General features: G+C 42.0%; 1 protein-coding gene across 2 annotated transcripts in view; it reads right to left on the reverse strand.

Annotated features, from left to right (window-relative positions):
• LOC140481424 (PC3-like endoprotease variant B) overlaps positions 1 to 25,342 on the reverse strand; it is an 865,619-nt gene that overhangs the window by 314,400 nt on the left and 525,877 nt on the right. For both annotated transcript variants that reach the window (XM_072577588.1, XM_072577587.1), the window contains exons 8-9: positions 15,282 to 15,364; positions 2,970 to 3,058 (exon numbers count right to left, since the gene is read on the reverse strand). In XM_072577588.1, the coding sequence (XP_072433689.1) occupies positions 2,970 to 3,058; positions 15,282 to 15,364 (172 nt within the window). The remainder of the gene's footprint in view (positions 1 to 2,969; positions 3,059 to 15,281; positions 15,365 to 25,342) is intronic.

The raw sequence follows: 25,342 nt of genomic DNA on the forward strand, positions 1-25,342 counted from the left end.
CTGGCTAGCCAGTGACACCCACATCCCACAGATGAATTTAAAAAAACAGTAGCTCAAGTAGTTATAAAACTTGGTTAAATAACTGTTTGCTAACCAAAGATTTAAACCTATAGAGCCAAGGCAAATGGAGGAAATAACAGTTCAACGATGATCTCACTGAACAGTCTATCCTTTATTCAAGGACAGGAAGTGCTAGGGAAACTCAGCAGGTCTGGAGACATCTGTGGGGAGAGAAACAAGAGTTAACACTTTGCGTCCAATATAACTTCTTTGGAACTAGTCCGTTTTTTTTGTTTGCCTACATTCTGGTATTAGAGGTGACGCTGCAGAAAAGAGGATATTGGTCAGGATGTGACTCTACTCAGGAAGAGACGATCATTCTGTTCCGATACTATCACTCAAGAAACGTAACTATCTTAACTTGTCCTTGGATTGATCATCCCAAGAAAGAAACCCATCGGGTGTTAGGATCCAACAGGTTTATTTCCAATTTATGTCCAAAATCGGCATTTCCACATCACAGATATAATTGAGCATAGCTCATTTTTGCCCCTACATAAAAGAAAATGGTTAAGCAGCTCTTTAATGGGTAAGAACAACATCTAATCCTCTCTGTTGCAGTGTGGGTGATGTGGAAAGCAGTGATTGAGACTGGGATAACCTGAAAGACCTTCTTGAAATGTTGAGCAAAGTTTAATCACCTTACTAGGTCAGCAAAGCTTAATGTTTCGAGTTTAGATGGCTCTTCATCAGAACTCTGATGAAGAGATATCGAGATTTGAAATGTTAGCTTGCAGCCACTTCATGAATGCTGCCTGACCCACTGTGATCTCCAGCATTTTTGGTTTTCAGTTCTTGTTGCTTTGTGTTGCCTTCATGTTCCAGCAATTAGCTCACGTAGCATCAGTTCAGCTTGGAATTACATTGTGCAGTTACAGCTACTTCAGTGGAAGAGCTATCACAAACTTGGAAAAAATGGTATTAAGAGCATTTATTCTCCTGGTTTTTATTTTTATTCAGCTGAGGTTAGGGCAGATGAGCAAATGAAACTGCAGAATTAGTCCTCTGGTATGTATTTAGAAACACACAGTAAACTGGTACAGGTCAACAATAAAATACTTATAACCTTTGAAGGATCTGGAAAAATGAAAGAGGGACAGGATTTCAACTGAGGCTAAAGGCAAGCAGTAATGAGTGAAATTCATCATGGAGTATCATTAGGCAGTGCTGTGATATGTCAGTGGGGAAAACAGCTCAGTGAGAGCAAAGAACACAAAATAAAACAGCCAAGCATCCTGTGTTTTGTGTCTTCCAGTTTTGCCTTCTGGAAAAATGCATTGCTTTCCTGAACTAATTCTGGTGATTGTGGTTTCCTTGATTGGTGTGAGCATATCCCCTGACTTTTTCACATCTTGCCAGCCTATCGTGCAGGATGGGACAGAGTGAGCAAGTGTGTACCATATTGCATGTTTGTGAAGATGCGCAAGACAGTATCATATGTTCATGCTGTGAGTAAGCTGGGTAATCATCATGACAGCAGTAGCAAAGGTTGAATGTGCAAGTGAAAGACTGAGTAGGTATACTAAAGCGTGATTGGAGGAGACAGATGGCCAGTGATTGAGGGAAGCATCGACAATTCTGAAACTGAGTATGGCAGTATAGAGCCTTATCTGAGAAATACTGGTCAAGTCATTGAATACTTTGCTCTAAGGGTAATGTTACACGCATTGGTATTGAGAGTCATTTTGCACCACTGCTGTCATGTTATTTTGCAGAACCTATACTGCCTATCACAGGGAATGAAGGTAACTTCCTTACTATCTACCTGACCAACAAACACTTTAATAGCATCATCTGAAATCCTAGATGTGGTGGTGGACAGGCTGGGGGTTCTCCCAGTCCTTGTTTCAAACAGAAGTGAAGGATAGAGGCATGTCCATTAGGAGACCCGGCCTCCCAGTAGATGATCAATACTGTGAATAACCCCAACAGCCGGGAATCTCAGAATGAGACCAGGCCACCAATATCATTGTATAGCTCCAGGATCTCTGATCTGCTCAGTATCTGAAAATAACTGCAATGTCTTCAGGTTTAAAATGAAAAGGATTCAGCTCCTTCATTTCTAATCAGAATTTAATGATCCCTGGTGAAAGGAGATGTCTGTGTAAATGTCAGTCAAGGGCAAGACCAGGTTTAGCTTTAGTTCCCAACATCAGAACAGCCGACACAACAGTTCCTGTTTCCTAGCATACCCCAGTCTTTGTTCTGGTGCAGCAATTCAGCTGCAAGGAACCTTTAAGCATTTGTGTATCACAGTATTTACAGGACCTTTAGGCATGAGGCAAAGATGAACACTAAAATGATAGCTGGCATGGTGCAAGACTTAACATACAGACACTGAGGAGTTCATTACTGTCATTGGATTGCTGTGCTTTCTGTGTAACATTCTGCTTTACTGTCTTTAATAAAGGAAACAAACCGCATTTAAAAATATAAGTGACAGTCACATCAGCAACAGGAATAAGAGTGACACAGAAAGGCAATTAAAATTGAAAATGAATGTTCTAGAGAGTATACCAGGAGTTCCACAACAGTGTGACTGCCAATCACAGTAATACTATTGTTTCGCTCCTGATCTAATGTGTTTGTAACAGCAGCTAGGATCCGACATTGCATCCCATTTGTGCTGGAAATGCTGAAAGTCAAGTTTTATATTTAGAAAGATGCTGACAAAAACTTTATCAGAATCAGAGGAAAGTGTTAAAGGCGTTGTGCTGCATAATCAAAATAGTATCCCAGTGATCTGTTGGCATGAGAAAAAAGTGCAATGACACAGACATTTTGTTTGCCCACTGTGTCAACTAAACAAAATTGCAATTATAATTTGACCAGAAGTAATGCAATAGCACAACAAAAAAGATATGAGAGTCTATTCACATTCATCCCACCACAGCTGGACATCTAATTACCTCCAATCTTCGCATTATATGCAATTCCAACCCCACAGAAGTTGTTGTTGGCCTCCATTGCCACTTCACCAGCGCACTTTGTTCCATGACTTGATGACATGCAAAGAAACAGAAGCACAGAATCCATGTGATTGTCATGTGAGTGTGATAAATGTTATGGCCATCATTGCAGTAGTTAGGAATTTCCCATTTTGATTCAAAATTAAAAGAATTTATTTTATGTGGTTCTAGTAGTTTTTTGTTTGTAAATAACAGATTGAGCATATTGTATTCAAGGAGACAATAATAACTTTACATAAAAGAATGGTTAGTCTGATATATTAACATTTAGTTGATATTTATTGAAAAGATACCTGCAATGTTAATTATTGATAATGTTATGTTTAGCTGCAATGTTATGATCTAATTTCTTTATTCACTAGATAAATCAGATTCCCTCAATCTGGATGTTCTGTCTCCTTGACAGCCTTTAAATATACAATTGGGAAAAAAAACCCGTCTAAATCAGGGATAAAAATGTAGATTGTGGACCCTTACTAAGGGAAATGTGAGGCCGATGCTGTTTTGGAGGTGAAAAGAAAGTTGTATCAGCAGTGGTTTGGATGTTGGGAAAGCAGTAGAGTTTTGACTATGCCAAAGTTCTGCACATCAAAGGCTGAGATGACAGCCAGGAGGAAGTCTGGAGCTTTTGTATGTTTTTTTCAGAAGCCAAAACAGACAGCCTTCGCCTTTGCTGACATTTAGTTTGTGGTCCTGTTAAAATTAAGCCAAATGTCACTGATGGCAATATTTGCCAGCTGGAGCAATGTCCAACAAACCAAATATGTACAAGGCATCAACACTAAAAATACCACTTCAATTAGACATATCTTTCAGGTAAATAAAACAAAAATAATGTTCATAATACGTGGTATTTGAAAATTATATAAATGTTTTAGGATGATAAATAGATGGAGGATAACATTATGAATGCTGAGTCAACTAAGTTATTAGGTTTAGGTTAATGGATTTTTGTTTGGTAAAGGCATCCAACGATAAGATGGTTAAATAGAGCTTAGATATAGATCAGTTATTATTTAACTGAATGGTGGAACAGGTTTGAGAGACCAAATTGCCAACTCTTAGCCTGGTTTTCTTAGATACACTAGAAACAGGAACAGCACTAGATTAATAAAGGCAAAAGTGAGGACTGCAGATGCTGGAAATCAGAATCTAGATTAGAGTGGTGCTGGAAAAGCACAACCGGTCAGGTAGCATCCGAGGAGCAGGAAAATCGACGTTTCGGGCAAAAGCCATTCATCAGCCCTTCCAGCACTACTCTAATCTGGACCCTAGTTTAATAAAGTCAGGGGAGATGTAGTGTGCAGTCCAATTGTCGCAAACACGTTTATTAAGAACTTTTACACTCAGTGCAACAAAATCCTTACTTCACAGCAACATACTACGAACTGCAACTGATATTTAGCAGGTCTTAAATTGATTTATTTTTTCATGAGATTTGGGTATTGCTGAGAAGACCAGCCTTGAGTGCCTTACCAATGTGAGTCAATTACATTGGGGATACGATGGCCTGATGGTACTTTCGTCAGACTACTAATCCAAAAACTAAGCTAATGTTCTAAGGACCATTGTTCAAATCCTGCCACAGCAGACCATGAAGCTACTGTCGATCGTCAAAAACCCACCTGGCTCACTAATGTCCTGAAGGGAACAAAATTTGCCATCCAACATGCGACTCCAAACCTACAGAAATGTGGTTGACTCTCAACTGCCCTCTGAAGTGTCGAAATAAATGTCAGCCGCAACAATTGTTACAAAGTCTCAACAACAAAATGAAACTGGACAGACCTCACAGTGACCGAGAATCTGGAGAAGACAACAGCAGAATCAACCCCGTTGACCCTACAAAGTCCTCCTTAATAACAACTGGGGGCTAGTGCCAAAATTGTGAGAGCTGTCTCACAGACTAGTCAAGCAACAGTCTGACATTGTCAGTAATATATGAATCTGTGAGTATGACTGTGTCCCAGACACCACGATCACCATCCCTGGATATGGCCTGTCCCACAGGCAGGAAACACCCAACAGAGGTGGTAGCACAGTGGTATACAGGAGCAAGGAAGTTGCCCTGGATGTCCTCAACATTGACTCTGGGCCCCATGATATCGCATGGCATCAGGTTAAACAGGGGCAAGGAAACCTCCTGCTGATTACTGTTTTGTATTGTCCAGGTACTGTCCTTCCTGGGCTGATGAATTAGTACTCTTGCACATTGAATAGCACTTGGAGGAAGCACTGAGGGTGGCAAGGGCACAAAATGTACTCTGGGTGGGGGATTTCAAGAATGGATATGGCATCAGCGCAATTGATCAAGCTGGTTGGGTCCTAAAGGACATAGCTGCTAGACAGTCCATGACAGTCTCTGTCTCTGCTAAGACTTTCAGTGGTCACACTTACTAAGTCCCACCTTCACAGTGAGAATAACCTCTACTGTTTTGTGTGGCACCATGAGTTAGACTTAGAACAAATTTCAAGATTGGGCATCCATGAGGCACTATGAGCCAACAACAGCAGTATAACTGTACTCCACACAATCTGCAACTTCATAGCCTAGCATATCCCCTACTAAACCATTACCATCAAGCCAGGGGATCAACTCTGGTTCAATGGAGCATGCAGGAGTGCATGCCAGGAGGAACATCAGATACAACTAAAAATGAGGTGTCAACCTGGTGAAGACACCAAACAGGACAACTTGCACATCAAACAGCAGACAGACAGAGAGAGCTAAATGATTCCACAACCAACGGATCAGATCTAAGCTTGGCAGTTCTACCACATCCAGTTGTGAATGGTGGTGGAAAATTAAACAATGCACTGAAGGAAGCAGCTCCATAAATATCCTCATCCTCAATGATGGAAGAGTCTAACACAGAGCAAAAAATAAGGCTGAAGCACTTACAGCAAAGTTCAGCCAGGAGTGCCAAGTGGATGATCTATCTCGACCTCCTCCAGTGGTCCCCAGCATTACAGATACCAATCTTCAGCTAATTCAATTCACTCCACATGATATAAAGAAACAGTTGGAGACCACTAGATACTCCAAAGGCTACGGACCCTGACAACGTTCCAGTAATAGTACTGAAGACTGGTTTTCCAGAACTTGTCACACGCCCCTTACCCCTAAACAAGCTGAACCAGTACAGTTACAACTCTGGCATCTACCCAAAATGTGGAAAATTTCCCAGGTATGACCCATCTACAAAAAGCAGCACATATTCAACCTGGCCAGTTTCCTTCTACTCACTCATGGGATGTGGGTGTTGCTGGTTGGCCAGAATTTATTTCCCATGCCTAGTTGCCTTTGAACTGAATGGCTTGCCAGGCCATTTCAGTAGTCATTCAGGAGTCAACCACATTGCTGTAGGTCTGAAGTCACACGTAAATCAGACCAAGTAAGCACAACAGAATTCCTTCCCTAAAGGACTTCAGTGAAACAGATGGATTTTTCTGACAATTGACAATTTCATGGTCATCATCAGACTCTTAATATCAGAATTCCAATGAAATCAAATTCCATGATCTACTATGGTGGGATTTGAACTCAGAATATTAGCTGTGTTTCTGGATTAATGGTCCAGTGATAATAGCACGAGGCCATCACCTCCCATTTACTACAGCATTAGCCTACACGCGCTCATCAGTAAAGTGCAGGAAGCTGTCATCAACAGCGCAATCAAACAACACCTACTCAGCAATAATCTGCTCAGGATAGTGTTGTAAATCCAACCGTCTTCAGTTGCTTCATTGGTGACCTTCGCTCCATCATAACATCAGAAATGGGAATGTTCACTGAGGATTGCATAATGTGCAGCACCATTCACAACTCCTCAGACACTGAAGCAGTCCATGTTCAAATGTAACAAGATCTGGATAATATCCAAGCTTGAGCTGACAAACATTAATGCCACAGAACTGACAGGCAATCCTCAACTCAAATAAGAGACAATCACCATCCCTTGACATTCAACGGTGTTACATTAACTGAACCGCGATACTATCAACATCCTTGGAGTTACGATTGACCAGGAACTCAACTGGACTTGCCGCATAAACACAGTGGTTATAACAGCAAGTCAGAAACCAGGAATACTGCAGCGAGTAATTCACCTCCTGACTCCCAAAACTCCATCGATAAGACATAAGTCAGGGGTGTGAGAGAATACTTCCCACTAGCCTGGATGGGTGCAGTTCTAACAACACTCAAAAAGGTTGACACCATTCAGGACAACGCAGACCACTTGATTGGCATCATATCCACAAGCATCCACTTCCCCCTCCACCAATACTCAATAGCAGCAGTATATACTATCTTCAAGTTGCACTGCAGAAATTCACCAAAGATCCTTAGACAGCATCTTCTAAACTCATGATCACTTCCATCTAGAAGGCCAAGGACAGCACATACATAGGAACACCATCACCTTCAAGTTTCCTTCCAAGTCACTCACCATCCCGACTTGGAAATATATCAGTGTTTCTTCATTGTCACTGGGTCAAAATCTGGAATTCCCTCCCTAAGGGCATTGTGGGTCTACCTACAGCAGGTGGATTACAGCAGTTCAAGAAGGTAGCTCACCAGCACCTTCTCAAGGGCATCTAAGGATGGGCAATAAATGCTGGCCAGTCAGCAATACCCATATCCCATGAGTGTATTAAAAAAATGTGCCCCATACGAGGTAAGGATGACAGATTTCCTTCCCAAACGTGCATTAATGAACCAGATGAGTTTTGACAATTGACGAAAGTTTCATTTCATGGTCACTGTTACTGATGCTGGCCTTCAAATCCAGACTGTTTTCATGAATTAATTGAATTTAAATTCCACCAGCTGCTATTGTGGAATTTGTACCCATGAATGTCCACAATGCCAGTTCAATGACACTACCACTAAGCCACTCTCTCCCATGTTCCATAATGTTGAAAGAATTATTGCATCTATTTTGATCAATTTCCTACTATCCTTGAAGAAAATACATTTACAATGTTTCACTTCCATTAATAAGTATGCTCAGTCATATGCCATTTCTGAGTTTTGCTTCAGAATAGACTCAGCAGCAATACTTTTACACAAGCAGAGACCTCCAAAACAAACATGGTGAAATGAATATTTTTATTTCAACTTCTTTACAGTTCTACCTCATGCCATTCTATGCTTCCTGTTTCACTCATCTCTTGCCCATACCCATCTTCTTTCTTTCATTACTCTCATGTAATGTATATCCAATCCCCATCTCACTCCTTATTGTGCTATCTTTATTACTCATTTCACACCTCCCAAAACCCCTCCGAGGCCCACCCCTCTTTTTTGCCCAAAGTGCTTCCATTCTACCTGTCCCCAACAGCCCACTGCACTCTCTCCCTTGCCATTCATTCGCATAGTACTGTAACCACTTCCCATGTCGCCATCCTAAGTTATATTTTGCCCACCCATACAGTTCTCCTCCCATGTGATCTTCTTTCCATGTTGCCTCCTTTATTCCCATGTTGCTGCCCATTGCCCCTCCAGTGCCATCCTTAACTCCTCCCATTCCATGCTAACAACCCCCTGCTACCCCCCACCCACCATTCACACCACACATATTCCATTCTGCACCCCAGTCTCATTACTGCCAAGAGCAAAAGCCTAGATTGGAGAAAGGCAGGGTTTGGGTGACAAAAAGCAATGTCAGGATGGGACTGAGAACTGGGAACTATTAATCGGGAGTGGAAGTGGACAAGGGCAAGAGCCAATAGCAAGGCACATGCACCAGGCTCTACCCATCAAATCAAACCATTGAACAATCAGAAAATGCAGATTGTAAGAAAGAAGACATCATTAATACTATTTCAATGATATAGCTTGCTCTGACGTTTCTTGTGTGCCAGCCTAATTTAGAGCCAGGAGATCCAGGGTCAAGTCTCACCTGCTGCAGATTAGATTAGATACTCTACAGTGTGGAAACAGGCCCTTTGGCCCAACAAGTCCACACCGACCCTTCCGAAGAGCAATCCACCCAGACCCATTCCCCTACACCCAACACTACGGGCAAATTAGCATGGTCAATTCACCTAGCCTGCACATCTTTGGACTGTGGGAGGAAACCTGAGCACTGGAGGAAACCCACGCAGACACGGGGAGAATATGCAAACTCCACACAAACAGTTGCCCGAGGTGAGATTTAAGTAGGAAAATCTCTGAACAGTTAGATTAGAAAATATCGATAAAAACTCTCCTGATCTTTGGCTTCTATCGCTGACTGAACTTGGAACTTTAATGCCGTGAAACAGTTCAAAGAAACTGACCTAAAAACTTCCTTAAAATGGGCTTGGGGATCACCTGGCCCTCATAATTTGGCAAAGGGTCAGAAAACTGATGTTTATTGGCCAAAGACAGTCTGAGCTGAAATTAACATCTTCCCGAAGAGCACTGAAATCAATCAGACCCTATGGGATGTGTGGAAAGGTCCTCAGCTCTTATTTGACTTACATTATTATGAGAATCTTCACATGTTGAATATGAAACTTTGACCGCAATTTATCAGCCTGGAAACAATAACCCTCTGCAAACATGGAATATGTAAACAACATCTATTTCAAGGAGCATTTTTTTTTAGATCAAGAAATATGCAATTAAGAAAGCACAGCTGAAGAAAAAAGTTTGAAAAGGTTTGACAGGATAACTGATTTTTTAAAAAAGCATCAGAGAGCTGAGTACTCTTAAAAATACCTGCAACATTCACTCCAGCTGACTGCATTCTGGATACCAACTAACCTGCCATGGTCTCAGGGTAAAATCTTACACCTTTGTTGCTTGAGCCATGTGCTAGTGAGGCAAGGAATATGGACAGAGAGGAGTTGAACACATGGCTACAGGGATGATGCAGGAGGGAGGGTTTTGGATTCCTGGATAATTGGGGTTCTTTCTAGGGTGCGTGGGCCCTCCACAAACAGGATGATCTTCACCTGAACCAGACGAGTATCAATATCCGGGGGGAGAAATTTGCTAATGCTCTTCAGGTGGGTTTAAACTAATTCAGCAGAGGGTTGGGCCCACTTCCTCCAGACCAAAGGGGTAGCCATGGGCACACATATGGGCCCCAGCTAAGCCTGTCTCTTTGTTGGCTACGTAGAGCAGTTGATCTTCCGTAATTACACCGGCACCACTCCCCACCTCTTCCTCTGCTACATTGATGACTGCACTGGCACCACCTCGTGCTCCCACGAGGAGGTTGAACAATTCATCAACTTCACCAACACATTCCACCCTGACCTTAAATTTACCTGGACCATCTCTGACACCTCCCTCCCCTTCCTGGACCACTCCATCTCCATTAATGATGACCGACTTGACACTGACATTTTTTACAAACCCACTGACTCCCACAGCTACCTGGATTACACCTCTTCCCACCCTACCTCTTTCAAAAATGCCATCTCGTATTCCCAATTCCTCCGCCTCCGCCGGATCTGCTCCCAGGAAGACCAATTCCACCATAGAACACACCAGATGGCTCCTTCTTTAGAGACCACAATTTCCCTTCTGATGTGGTTAAAGATGCCCTCCAACGCATCTCGTCTACATCCCGCACCTCCACCCTCAGACCTCACCCCTCCAAGCGTAACAAGGACAGAACGCCCCTGGTGCTCACCTTCCACCCTACCAACCTTCGCAAAAACCAAATCATCCGCCGACATTTCCGCCACCTCCAAACAGACCCCACCACCAGGAATATATTTCCCTCCCCACCCCTTTCCGCCTTCCGCAAAGACCGTTCCCTCCGCGACTACCTGGTCCGGTCCATGCCCCCAAATAACCCACCCTCCAATCCTGCCACTTTCCCCTGCCACCGCAGGAACTGTAAAACCTGCGCCCACACCTCCTCCCTCACCTCTATCCAAGGCCCTAAAGGAGCTTTCCACATCCATCAAAGTTTTACTTGCACATCCACTAATATCATTTATTGTATCCGTTGCTCCCGATGTGGTCTCCTCTACATTGGGGAGACTGGGCGCCTCCTAGCAGAGCGCTTTAGGGAACATCTCCGAGACACCCGCACCAATCAACCAAACCGCCCCGTGGCCCAACATTTCAACTCCCCCTCCCACTCTGCCGAGGACATGGAGGTCCTGGACCTTCTTCACCGCCGCTCCCTCACCACCCGACGCCTGGAGGAAGAACGCCTCATCTTCCGCCTCGGAACACTTCAACCCCAGGGCATCAATGTGGACTTCAACAGCTTCCTCATTTCCCCTTCCCCCACCTCATCCTAGTTTCAAACTTACAGCTCAGTAACTGTCTCCTTGACTTGTCCGGACTTGTCCTACCTGCCTATCTCCTTTTCCATCTATCCACTCCACCCTCTCCTCCCTGATCTATCACCTTCATCCCCTCCCCCACTCACCCATTGTACTCTATGCTACTTTCTCCTCACCCCCACCCTCCTCTAGCTTATCTCTCCACGCTTCAGGCTCACTGCCTTTATTCCTGATGAAGGGCTTTTGCCCGAAACGTCGATTTTGAAGCTACTTGGATGCTGCCTGAACTGCTGTGCTCTTCCAGCACCACTAATCCAGAATCTAAATTGTAGTTCAAGTATTGAGGTTGAGACTTGGGAGGTCTGAAATAAAGTTTCAGGGTCGCAAGAGGGCACCGACAAGCAAGAAGTTGGTTTGAAGTGTGACTATTTCAATGCCAGGAGCATCCGGAATATGGTGTGTGAACTTGCAGCATTGATGGGTACCTGGGATTTTGATGTTATGGCCATTTCAGAGACATGGGTACAGCAGGGAGAGGAATGGTTGTTGCAGGTTCCAGGATGTAGATATTTCAGTAAGAACAGAGAAGATGGCAAAAGAGTTGAGGATGTGGCATTGTTAGTCAAGGACAGTAGTACAGCTGCAGAGAGGACATTTTAAGACTTGTTAGCTGAGGTAGTATGGGCTAAGATTAGAAACAGGAAAGGAGAGGTCACCCTGTTGGGAGTTTTCTATAGGCCTCTGCATAGTTCCAGAGATTTAAAGGAAAGGATAGCAAAGATAATTCTGGATAGGAGCGAGAGTAACAAGGGAGTTGTTACGGGGATTTCAACCTTCCAAATGTTGACTGGGAATACTATAGTTCAAGTATTTTAGATGGGTCAGTTTATGTCCACTGTGTAAAGGAGGGCTTTCTGACACAGTATGTAGACAGCCAACAAGGGATGAGACCACATTAGATTTGGTACTGGGTAATGAACCCGGCCAGGTGTTAGATTGGAGGTCGGTGAGCACTTTGGTGATAATGACCACAATTCAGTTATGTTTACTTCAGCAATGGAAAAGGATTTATATATGCCTGGGAGGGAAAGAGCTACAGCTGGTGGAAAGGCAATTATGATGCGATTAGACAAGTAGTTTGCAGATGACACCAAAATTGGAGGTGTAGTTGACAGCAAAGAGGGTTACCTCAGATTACAACAGGATCTTTACCAGATGGGCCAATAGGCTGAGAAGTGGCAGATGGAGTTTAATTGCGAGGTGCTGCATTTTGGAAAGCAAATCTTAGCACGACTTATACACTTAAGGTCCTAGGGAATGTTGCTGAACAAAGAGACCTTGAAGTGCAAGTTCATAGCTCCTTGAAAGTGGAGTCACAGGTAGATAGGAGGTGGAGGCTGGTACAATTGCAACATTTAAGAGGCATTTGGATGGATATATGAATAGGAAGGGTTTGGAGGGATATGGGCCGGGTGCTGGCAGGTGGGACTAGATTGGGTTGGGATATCTGGTTGGCATGGACGGATTGGACCAAAGGGTCTGTTTCCATGCTGTACATCTCTATGACTCTATTTAGGATGCATAGAATGGGAAGGAAAGTGCAGGGGATGGGCACAATAGAAATGTGGAGCTTATTCAAAGAACAGCTATTGTGTGTCCTTGATAAGTATGTACCTGTAAGACAGGGAAGTAGTTGTCGAGCACAGGAGCCGTGGTTTACAAAGGAAGTTGAATCTCTTGTCAAGAGGAAGAAGGTGGCTTATGTTAGGATAAGATGTGAAGGCTCAGTTAGGGCAATTGAGAGTTATAAGGTAACGAGGACAGACCTAAAGAGAGAGCTAAGATGACTGAGGAGGGGATATGGGAAGTTGTTGGCGGATAGGATTAGGGAAAACCCTAAAGTTTTCTATAGATACATAAGGGATAAAAGAATGACTAGAGTAAGATTAGAGCCAATCAATGACAGTCGTGAGAAGTTGGGCGTGCAGTCCAAGGAGATAGGGGAAGTGCTAAATGAATATTTTTTGTTTTGTTCACTTTGGAAAAAGACAATGTTGTCGAGGAGAATACTGAGAAACATGCGACGAGACAAAATGGGATTGAGATTCATAAGGAGGAGGTGTTAGAAATTCTGGAAAGTGTGAAAATAGATAAATCCCCTGGGCTGGATGGGATTTATCCTAGGACTCTGAGAAGCCAGGGAAGAGAGTGCCAAGCCTTGATCTTTATGTCGTCATTGTCTACAGGAATAGTGCCAGAGGACTGGAAGATAGCAAATGTTGTTCCCTTATTCAATAAGGGGAGTAGAGATAACACTGGTAATTATTGACCAGTGACCCTTACTTCGGTTGTTGGCAAAGTGTTGGAAAAGGTTAAAAGAGATAGGATTTATAATCATCTTGAAAGGAATAAGTTGATTAGGGATAGTCAACATGGTTTTGCGAAGGGTAGGCTGAGCCTCACAAACCTTATTGAGTTCTTTGAGAAGGTGACCAAACAGTTGGATGAGGGTAAAGTGGTTGATGTGGTGTATATGGAGTTCAGTAAGGTGTTTGATAAGGTCTGATAAGGCTCCCCAAAGTAGGCTCCTGCACAAAATATGGAGGCATGGGATTTAAAGCAATTTAGCGGTTTGGATCAGAAATTTGGCCAGCTGAAAGAAGACAGAGGGTGGTGGTTGATGGGAAATGTTCATTCTGGAGTTCAGTCATTGGTGGTGTACTGCAGGGTTCTGTTTTGGGTCCACTGCTGTTTGTCATTTTTATAAACAACTTGGATGAGGGGATAGAAGGATGTGTGTTGGTAAATTTGCGGATGACACTAAGGTCGGTAGGACTGTGGATAGTGCTGAAGGATACTGTCAGTTACAGAGGGACATGGATAAGCTGCAGAGCTGGGTTGAGGAGTGGCAAATGAAGTTTAATGCAGAAAAGTGTGAGGTGATTCTTTATGGAAGGAGTAACAGGAACGCAAAGTACTGGGAGAATAGTAAGATTCTTGGTAGTGTAGATGAGCAGAGAGATGCCGGTGTCCATGTACATAGATCCCTCAAAGTTGCCATCCAGGTTGATAGGGTTGTTAAAAAGGCATATGGTGTTTTAAATTTTATTGGTAGAGGAATCAAGTTTTAGATCCATGCTGCAGCTGTACAAAACTCTGGTGCGGCCGCACTTGGAGTATTACGTGCAGTTCTGCTCACTGCATTATAAGAAGAATGTGGAAGCTTTGGAAAGGGTTCAGAGGAGGCTTACGAGGATGTTGCCTGGTATGGAGGAGACGTCTTACAAGGAAAGGCTGAAGGAATTGAGGCTGTTTTCATTAGAGAGAAGGTTGAGAGGTGACTTAATTAAGACATATAAGATAATCAGAGGGTTAGATCAGGTGGACTGTGAGAGCCTTTTTCCTCAGAAGGTGATAGCTAGCAACAGGGGGCATAGTTTTAAATTGAGGAGTGATAGATATAGGACAGATGTCAGAGGTAGTTTCTTTACCCAGGGAGTAGTAGGGGCCTGCAACAGTTATAGATTCTGCAACTTTACAGGTCTTTAAATGGTCATTGGATAGGCATATGCATGAGAATGGAATAGTGTAGGTTAGATGGGCTTTGGATTGGTTTCACAGGGCAACGCAACATCAAGGGCTGAAGGACCCTTGTTCTATGTTCTATGTTCTCCTTCAAAGGATGGACAACGAATGCTAGCCTATTCAATAATACCCAGATATCACGAATGGATTAAAAAATTGACACCCAAAGAAATCTAAAATGTACAATCTTTTCTTTTTCTTTGTACAGGACATACCCTCTTTTTAGACATTTGCTGTTTCTTTAGCTCAGGAAAACCTTCTGATCAATTCTTTGACACTTATAGGAAACATAGTTCATGACATTTCAGTGGAAAGAGACATAGTTTTGTGCTAAAAAGAGCTTTGTTGTGATCAACTGAGCATGCTGGAAGGAGGAGAATCAGTCACCTTTCTCAGTTGGTTGGAAGAAAATGCGTCAAAATATCTTACCCATTGGATCCGTCAACATCTTCAGGTATTGGATCATGCTGATCATCAAAATGGTCATTGAAATCAAAGCTGGCATGAGGATCCTTTGAAAGCATAACAGAAAAGTCAATTCATTTCTCAATATAATATGATGGCACTAACATCATTTGAACTAGAGTAATACCTTCACTTAAAGCCTTTTTTTAAAAAAAGAGCTTTGAAGATATTTTAACCCAAATACCTTGAGCTCAATATTTCACATTCACAAATAATGCAAACTTTCAATAAAGTGGCCACAAAACTACTTTGCTGGATGACTGTGTTTCCAGGTACTGAGAGCATAAAGTATTCCGTCAATTGTTTGTTTTGGAGTTTACTGATTACCACAGTGACAATGCGAATACACAAACTGTTTATGCAAAATAGACTATTTAATTGACACAATAATATTAGAGAAGCCTTTCTTTTCATGAAGATTTACAAATTTACAAAGATTTTCACCCAAATTACAGAGATTTTAATCTCTTGTTTCTAATACATAATAATACAGAACTCTGATGGATTATATTTTCAGTTTGCATGGAGTACGTTTGGTGCACATAAAATTGATAAATGCCTTGTTAGAAAAAAGACACAATATTCACTCCTGAGATCCAATACCAGCAGAGCTGTCTTTGCACGGGAGGAAGTTTTCTAATTTCAGCAACATACATCAGCTATTTAGTGAAGGAACCTCACCAATGTTCATCTCACTGCCCACAACAAGGAAGCCTTAGAAGTCCTAGGAAGGTTTATAGAAAATACACAAAAGACGAGCAAATAAGAGGTTAGCTGCATGTTTGCAGGCTGATAATATTGTGTCTTCTTGAATTCCTTCATTGCTCCAAAATCTGACATTCATTCACAACGTAGATGCAAGTTCCAATCATATCATTTGGCGACACATCATTAATCTTCTCATATGCACATGCTGACATATTTCCTTTTATACCTTGCTATAAGCTGCAGGAAGACATCTGGAGGAATTTGACCACTCAGCTTATCTTCCTCACTGAATTCCATCCTGATGCACCTTGAATGCACCAGATCTTAACAACTTTATATTCAGAAGACGAATTGAGTCTCAATTTCACTAGAATATACTCATTTTATGGCCCATAAATAGATGCAATGATAACCAACATGGTGTGAATCTGCACGTGCATCAGGCCATTTCAAAACTGTTTAAAGGATTTTTCATTTTACTTGCGGCTTCCCTGTTCATTGCTGACCAGGCTTCTACATTTGTTTGGACTAGTCAGGGCTTGTAATGCTTAATAATTCCTAAAAACTTGGAAGACTTTCATTTCAGAGTCAGAGAGATATTCCGTATGGAAACAGACCTTCGGTCCAACCTGTCCATACCAACCAGATATCCCAACCCAATCTAGTCCCACTTGCCAGCACTCAGCCCATATCACTCTTCATATTCATATACCCATCCAGATGCCTTTTAGATGTTGCAATTGTACTAGCCTCTACCACTTCCTCTGGCAGCTCATTCCATACACATACTACCCTCTGCATGAAAAAGTTGCCCTTAGGTTTCTTTTATATCTTTCCCCTCTCACCTATGCCCTCTAGTTCTGAACTCCCCCACCCCAGGGAAAAGACTTTGCCTATTTACCCTATCCATGCCTCTCATAATTGTGTAAACCTCTAAAAGGTCACCCCTCAGCCTCCGACGCTCCAGGGAAAACAGCCCCAGCCTGTTCAGTCTCTCCTTATAGCTCAAATCCTTCAACCCTGGCAACATCCTTGAAAACCTTTTCTGAACCCTTTCAAGTTTCACAACATCTTTCCGATAGGAAGGAGACCAGAATTGCATGCAATATTCCAACAGTATCATCTGCAAACTTACTAACTATACCTCTTATGCCCACATTCAAATCATATAAATAAGTGATGAAAAGTAGTGGACCCAGCACCGATCCTTGTGGCACTCCACTGGTCACAGGCCTCCAGTCTGAAAAACATCACTCCACCAACACCCTCCGTCTTCTACCTTTGAGGCAGTTCTGTATCTAATTGGCTAGTTCTCCCTGTATTCCATGAAATATAACCTTGCTAACCAGTCTTCCATGGGGACCTTGTCGAATGCCGTACTGAAGTCCATATAGATCATATTCACCACTCTGCCCTCAACAATCCTCTTCGTTATTTCTTCAAAAACCTCAATCAAGTTTGTGAGGCATGTTGACTATCCCTAGTCTGTCCTTGCCTTTCCAAATATATGTACATCCTGTCCCTCAGGATTCCCTCCAACAACTTGCCCAACACTGATGTCAGGCTCACTTGTCTATAGTTCCCTGACTTGTCTTTACCATCCTTCTTAAACAGTGGCACCACGTTAGCCAACCTCCAGTCTTCCGGCACTTCACCTGTGATTATCGATGATGCAAATATCTCAGTAAGAGGCCCAGCAATCAGTTTCCTAGCTTCCCACAGAGTTCTAGGATACACCTGGTCAGGTCCTGGGGATTTATCCACTTTTATGCATTTCCGGACATCCAGCACTTCCTCCTCTGTAATACGGACATTTTTCAAGATGTCACCATCTTATTTCCCCGCATTCTATATCTTCCATGTCCTTCTCCACAGTAAACACTAACTCATCAGTCAGTATCTCCCCTATCTCCTGTGGCTTCACACAAAGGCTACCTTGCTGATCTTTGAGGTGCTCTATTCTCTCCCTAGTTACCATTTTGTCCTTAATGTATTTGTGAAAACCCTTTGGATTCTCCTTAACTCTATTTGTCAAAGCTATCTCATGGCCCTTTTTGCCCTCCTGATTTCCCTCTTAGGAATACTTCAACTTCCTTTATCCTCTTCCAAGAATTCACTCGATCTATATTTGACATATGCTTCCTTCTTTTTCTTAACCAAACCCTTAATTTCTTTAGTCTCCCAGCTTTTCTTTTCACCCTAACAGGAATATACTGTCTCTGGACTCTCATTATCTCATTTCTGAAGGCTTCTTATTTTCCAGCTGTCCCTTTATCTGCAAACATCTGTCCCCAATCAGCTTTTGAAAGTTCTTGCCTAATACCATCAAAATTAGCTTTCCTCCTATTTAGAACTTCAACTTTTAGATCTGGTCTATCCTTTTCCATCGCTATATTAAAACTAATAGAATAATGGTCGCTGGCCCCAAAGTGCTCCCCCACTGACACCTCAGTCACCTGCCCTGCCTTATTTCCCTAGAGTAGGTAAAGTTTTGCACCTTCTGTAGTAGATACATCTGCATATTGAATCATAAAACTTTCTGGTACATACTTAAAAAATTCCTCTCCACTTAAACCCTTAACACTATGGCAATCCCAGTTTATGTTTGGAAAATTTAAAATCCCCTACCATAACCACCCTATTACTCTTACAGATAACTGAGATCTCCTTACAAATTTGATTCTCAAATTTCCCACTGACTATTAGGGGGTCTATAATGCAATCCCAATAAAGTGATCATCTCTTTCTTATTTTTCAGGTCAACCCAAATAAATTCCCTGGATGTCTTTCCAGGAATATCCCCCCTCAGAACAGCTGTAATGCTATGCCTTATCAAAAACACCACTACCCCTCCTTTCTTGCCTCCTTTTCTGTCCTTCCTGTAGCATTTGTATCCTGGAACATTAAGCTGCCAGTCCTGTCCATCCCTGAGTCGTTCTGTAATTGCTATGATATCACAGTGGCATGTTCTTAACCACGCCCAGAGTTCATTTGCCTTCCCTGTTCAGCCTCTTGCACTGAAATAAATGCAGCTTAATTTAGCAGTCCTATTTTGTACTCTGCTTTGTCCCTGCCTGCCCTGACTGTTTGACGTGCTTCTGTTCTCAATTGTACCAGTCTCAGATTGATCTCTTTCCTCACTACCTCCCTGGGTCCCACTCCCCTACATTACTAATTTAAATCCACCTGAGGAGCTCTAGCAAATCTCCCTATCAGTATACATGTAGTGGAATCTGGAAGTGGGGCCCTTGTACTTCTCCTTTTTAACACACTTTTCCTCCACGATATCGGAATCCATCCGATAAGGTGCTAAGAAGTTTAGCATCAAGCACATTTGCAGATATTGGAGACAATTTCCCGAACATTCTGCAGATACAAAATAAACTGGTCAAGCCAGTTGTCAATACCTACAATGAGAGATGTATAGGAGAACCTCAAGCATGAGCGAGCTCAGGAACGAACTGTGTGATCCAGGCCACAAAATGAGAACCTAATGACATTTTATTTGCATTTATGCTTTGAATGCTAAAGAGGACACATGGCCCAATATTCCTTCTCCTCCCAGCTCCACTCTGAATCCATGGGCTGCTCCTGGCCAATGCTTGCTCCTCCTTCTGGTTACCTTTCCTCAGCTGAAGTTTGGTGCAGACCTTGACCAGCAGCAAATAAGCCAAATTCTCTTCCTCCCCATGGCCAGTGAGCTGTCCCAATAGCCAGGAAAGGAACACACAGGTCACTGGTAAGAAACACGTGAGACCTGTGGGCCAACTGCCAGGTTCATGAGACACGCGCAGAGAGTGCATCACCAGATATAATTCCTGTCTTAATGATGGCTTCTCAATCTCTCTTTATCATTATCTTTCTAGTTTTTACTTCATTATCACTCAGTTAGTTTTCCATAATATAGATAAGCAGGCTATTCAGCCCATTCAGTCTGCTCCATCATTCAATGGCTGATTGGACCATCCTCAACTCCACTTTCCTGCCTTATCCTGTAACCCTTGATTCCCTTGCAAATCAAATATTCACTTATCTCAGCTATTAATCAACTCAATGATCAAATGTTAACAGTCCTTTGCAGTAAAGAGTTCCACGGTTTCACAACCCTCTAAGAGAACAAATTTCTCATTATCCCAGTCTTATATTCTGAGTTTATGCCCCTTATTCCTACACTCATCCACAAGGTGAAACAACCTCTCTGTACTTACACTGTCAAGTCTCTAAGATTTTTAAGGTCACCTCTCATTCTTCTAAATTCCAATCAGTACAGGTCAAATCTACTCAACATCTTCTCTTAAAACAGCCCCTCCATTCCTGGTATCAGCCTCATGAACTTTCCCTAGGCTGCCTACAACGTTAATGTACCTTTCCTTATATAAGGAGCCCTAAACTGATCCTAGTATTCCAGCTCTGGTCTGACTCATGTCTTATACAGTTTTAGCAAAACCTCACTAATTTATACTCCATTCCCTTTGAAATGAAAGACAACATTCTATTTACCTTTCCTATCACTGCTGGACTTGGGTGCATTTATGAGTTGGATGAGGAAAGTGCATGTAATTTAGTTATTTTATCAGATGACAAAAACAGTTGGAATGGTAAGTGGTGAGAATGATATAAAGAGTCTGCAGAGCGACATAGACAGGTTAAGCAAGTGACTAAAATCTTGGCAGATGGAATATAATGTGGGAAAGCATTCCATTAAACTCCAATATACTACTTTCAACGCCATGAGCTCTAATCTTATTAAGTAGCTTAATGTGTGGTATCTTATGAAATACCTTGTGAAAATCCAAATACATTACATCAATTGCTTTCCCTTGATATTTCCTGCTCATTATCTCTTCAAAGAAATCTAGTAAATTTTTCAGATGTAACTTCCCCTTCATGAAGCCATGCTGACTCTGCTTGATCACATTATGTGTTTATGAATGCTCTGTTGTCACATCCTTATTAGTTTCCCTAGCTCCTTTGAACCTTCTTCTCCAATGCTCAATGATACAAATGTATTCAATTCTTTCTACATTTCTACGCTTTTAAACTGAAAATTAATCACAGACTCCTATTTTCATAAAACTGGACCTAGCTGTGCATTATTTTGTTTTTAAAATTTACCCTTCCTTACAGCAGAGCAGCTGCTGGCCCTGTAGCAATGCTCCAGAGTGCTGCCAGCTCACCTTTGAATACTCAGTAAAACCCGTCCAACCTTGGGTTTCCAGTTACCTCAGCCCCCTTTCCTAGGATCCAAGAGCTGCTGGGAGTATTACATCTAAACCAGAGAGGTATACATCAGGATGCTTTATTCACCTAATTTCCTTGCATGTGGATACTAATGAGGCAACAGTTCCAGATTTGGTCAAGCCCTGAGGTTTGTTACCCAGAACCACCAAAAGGAAATTTCACTCCATCATTTCTCAGGTCACCACGGCAACAAATTTCCTATGTTTTTCCAATCTGTGGCTCTTGAAAGTCATGCTTAATCATAACTTGCTGATACCTTTGTGTTTCTTTTCTATCTTTTAGATGCTGGTGATGCCATCTTTAAAAAATCTAGCACCTTATTTTCTCATTGGAAGGGTTTATAAATCTATTATTTGAAATTCTAAAATATGATATGGAAGAGTGAACAGAATACAAGGAGGATCACAATTTGACTATTTTTGCTTTAAGTGATGGGAAAACCATCTAATGTGCTCGGTGAAAATGAGGACTGCAGATGCTGGAGATGCTGAAGAACGACTCATCTTCCACCTCGGAATCCTTCGACCCCAGAGCATCAATGTGCCAGCCACCTAATGTGCTATCTAGTTTGACTCTCCAGTCGATTATCTCCTGAGATGTTAAATGGAGATATGATATGTTGGTCCCAGGACTCAGGGCCACAATCGTACTTTGGGTTGTCTTTATCTTCCACGAGCAAAGCTGGTAGCTGTTTGTGCATTGTCCATGCAATTTCAATTGATTCCCTTTCATTGAAGCATGTCAAAGTCATGGATACTACCTATTCAGTCAGTTATGCTCTGTTAGTGCTGCATGTGTCTATGATTCTGTGCATATTGGTAGTGCATTGCTGTGAGTAATTGAGATAATATTTGCTATTTCCCAACATAACTTAAAGTTCTGTCCAGATAGGTGTTTCTTAATTATTTACAAATGGGAATGTCGATGTTCTTCATGAGTTTTTCCATCTCACAGAAAATGCCACATCACAGTGAATGACAGGTGGGGCACTGTAGGTCAAAACCGGGCTCAATGTTGCCATAGAGCACTGGTCTGTCTCATGATCCTGCAATTATCACATAAAGACCATAGACTTTCAGCTAAATGCCATCATCTGGACAGTGTCAGGGATGTTTAAATTCACTCCTGCTGAGTGGCTGAGGTCAAGTTGAATACGGGCATTTAAAAAAAAATCAAGCCTGACATAGCTTGCATATGGAAAAGAAACCAGCACAAATGAAATCATCTTGGGGAATCCAAAAGAAAAACAAGAAACATGGGTCATGTTATTATAAGCCTCTTTTTCCACATTCACTCACAGGATGTGGATGTCACTGGCTGGGCCAACATTTATTGTCCACACCTAGTTGCCTTTCAGAAGGTAGTGTTGAGCTGCCTTATTGAACTGCTGCAGTTAATATTACCCACAATGCTGTTAGAATGCGGATTCCAGGATTTCGGCACAGTGACAGTGAAGGAACAGTGATATAATTCTAAGGCAGGATTGTGCAAGTGCATAAGGGTTCAAGCAATACCCTGATATCTGGAGTGACCCTGTTTGCACTTCCCTAACTGGACATGAGAAATATTTTCATCTTCTCGGTATTAGTTCTGTAATCTGCGGCTAAAATTTGATCTTACATTAGTATGTGTTGAAATGAAATAGTCGCTAAATGTTCAAAGCTCATGTAAAACAAACAACAGTGGAAACCTGAGTCATCATAAAAAGGTCAAATACAATTATGGAGCTCTATTAATGGTTCATTCAGTAAATACAGCATGAAACTAAAACATAGATAGTCTGATGTATAATTCCTGTTCTATCCTTGATTAGTGTAATAGGGCCTCCAGCAGCAGGTGGCAATAGCGAGGAACTATGTCACTTTACGCCAAAGTGTACTTTGGCCAAAGCAGGGAAACAAATTCACTTCAGCATGAGATCCTGGGTTATTAAGGGACTGTCTGGGACACTTGCAATGTAGTTAAAAGGGAATTTGTATATTCTTGTACTCATGGATGTTTTTATCAAATTCATGCAGGCCACCCATGAACAAAAGACATCAAACAGAGCTAGGGTGTTAATATGTCATCAGTTTTGGTGCCCCACGTAAGTTTACTGTGATCACAGATGCAACTGTGCGTGGTACATTGGCTCAGTGGTTAGCACTACTGCCTCACAGCATCAGGTTCCCAGGTTTGATTCTAGCCTTGGACAGACTGTCTGTGTGGAGTTCGCACATTCTCCCCGTGTCTGTGCGGGTTTGCTCCGGTTTCCTCCCACAGTCCAAAGATGTGCAGGTTAGGTGAATTGGCCATGGTAAATTGCCCATAGTGTTAGGTGCATTAATCAGAGGGAAATGGGTCTGGGTGGGTTACTCTTTGGAGGTTAGGTGTGGACTGGTTGGGCCGAAGGGCCTGTTTCCACACAGTAGGGAATCTAATCTAACTTTGAAAGCTTTGTACAGTCTCTGACATTGCCAAGAGCTGCACACTCCCAAACATCTAGAATCTATTGAGCAGTGTGAAAGACTCATTTGCACTTTGACTGACAGTCTGAGTACTTGGCCTTCTAAGAGTAAACAGAACTGGCCTGACCACCTTTTAGAGTTGGCTTACAATAGCACCCACACTTATTCGCCATACTATAGAGGCAGTGGCATGATCACAAAGTTCAAGGCCTCTACTCACCTGGTAACATATTTACACTCCCTGCATCCCAACCTCACACTTACATAGTTATCCTTTCACATGAGCCGTCAATGTTGCTGTCTGTGTTGCCAGACCTTTAAATCACAGAACACAGCAAGTGACAGCTGCGAACTACGGGGGCATGGTTTGCCTTCTTTCGGCTATTCCGCAGTACAAGGGACTTGTCAGATTTAAAGTACGGATCTCCATTTTTGAAACATACCTGATCAGAATGTCTAAATCAGAAATGCAGAGTCCTGTCTTCCAGCATGCAAAACCAAAGAAGCTGATTGGTAATCTGAAAATGATTGGCATGCTTCAAAAAATCCAGCCCACTCTGTTTTTCTAATGTCAGTTTAAATTCCCTTAAGGTTTATACAGACCTGATGCCAGTAGAATAAAAGCATCTCTGCCTCATGATCTTCAGGCTGTCTGTGCATTTAAATCTCATATTATTTTTGACAGGATGTTTGTTTGATTACTGTGAGTAACTTCAGGTTAAGAAGAAAAACATTTCACCATTGTCCCATTCCTGATAACATTCCTCATGAAAAATACCAATTTCTAGTGTTTTCATTAGCTGAGGGTACTTCTAAGGACAAATTGCTCACTAACACGCATTGTCTAGATCGATACACAATCAAAGTTTGTGAGAAGATTCACAGGAGGCTCCCAAGCACCGAGGATGTCACCTAGACAGGGGACGAAACGTCTGCAACACAAATTCCCTGCTCGGTGAACAGAACCACAACATTGATACACAATAAATGGCCTCATGAGAGAAATATCATGGACCATCCTCTGCAGACCAATACTCTATGTGTATTCAATTTATCAATGGAGGGAGAAATTTGGTAATCTTTCAATAAAAATAAACATATTCATATTCAAAGCTTCCAAACTTTGGGTAGAGAATAAAGGAGAACAATTACATTAACACCCATTATGAAGTTTGAAACCTACCATACAAGAACATTTTAATGGAATTCTGAAAGAAAATTTTGGAAGAAGCGCCAACAAAAAATAGTCAAAGTTTCCGCAGGTACCTTCATAACATGGATCTGAAACATCACCTTTTAGAACTGACATTGAAAAATTAGACAAGGTAGGTGTAATTAAAACTGATATACTGACACAAAGGTTAGCTAGACATTCAGCCCAAATTTAGAGAGAAATCGTGTTTAAAAAAAGGTGCAGGAGAAATAAAGGAAACAGCTGAAGACAGGAAGAGAATGAAACCTTTGTCACAATTAAGTTGGAAGCAAAGTCTGACCCTGATGTACAAAATTCCAGCGAGAAAAGAATAATGGGCAGAGTGTTGCTGTCAGACAGTGTAACCAGGACTGGTAATAGAGTAATAGGAGAAGTTTAAGAATGAAAAGAGATGAAATGAGAAATCCACCAGAGCT

The sequence above is a fragment of the Chiloscyllium punctatum genome, chromosome 9 (genome assembly GCF_047496795.1).
Source record: "Chiloscyllium punctatum isolate Juve2018m chromosome 9, sChiPun1.3, whole genome shotgun sequence".
NCBI lineage: Eukaryota > Metazoa > Chordata > Chondrichthyes > Orectolobiformes > Hemiscylliidae > Chiloscyllium > Chiloscyllium punctatum.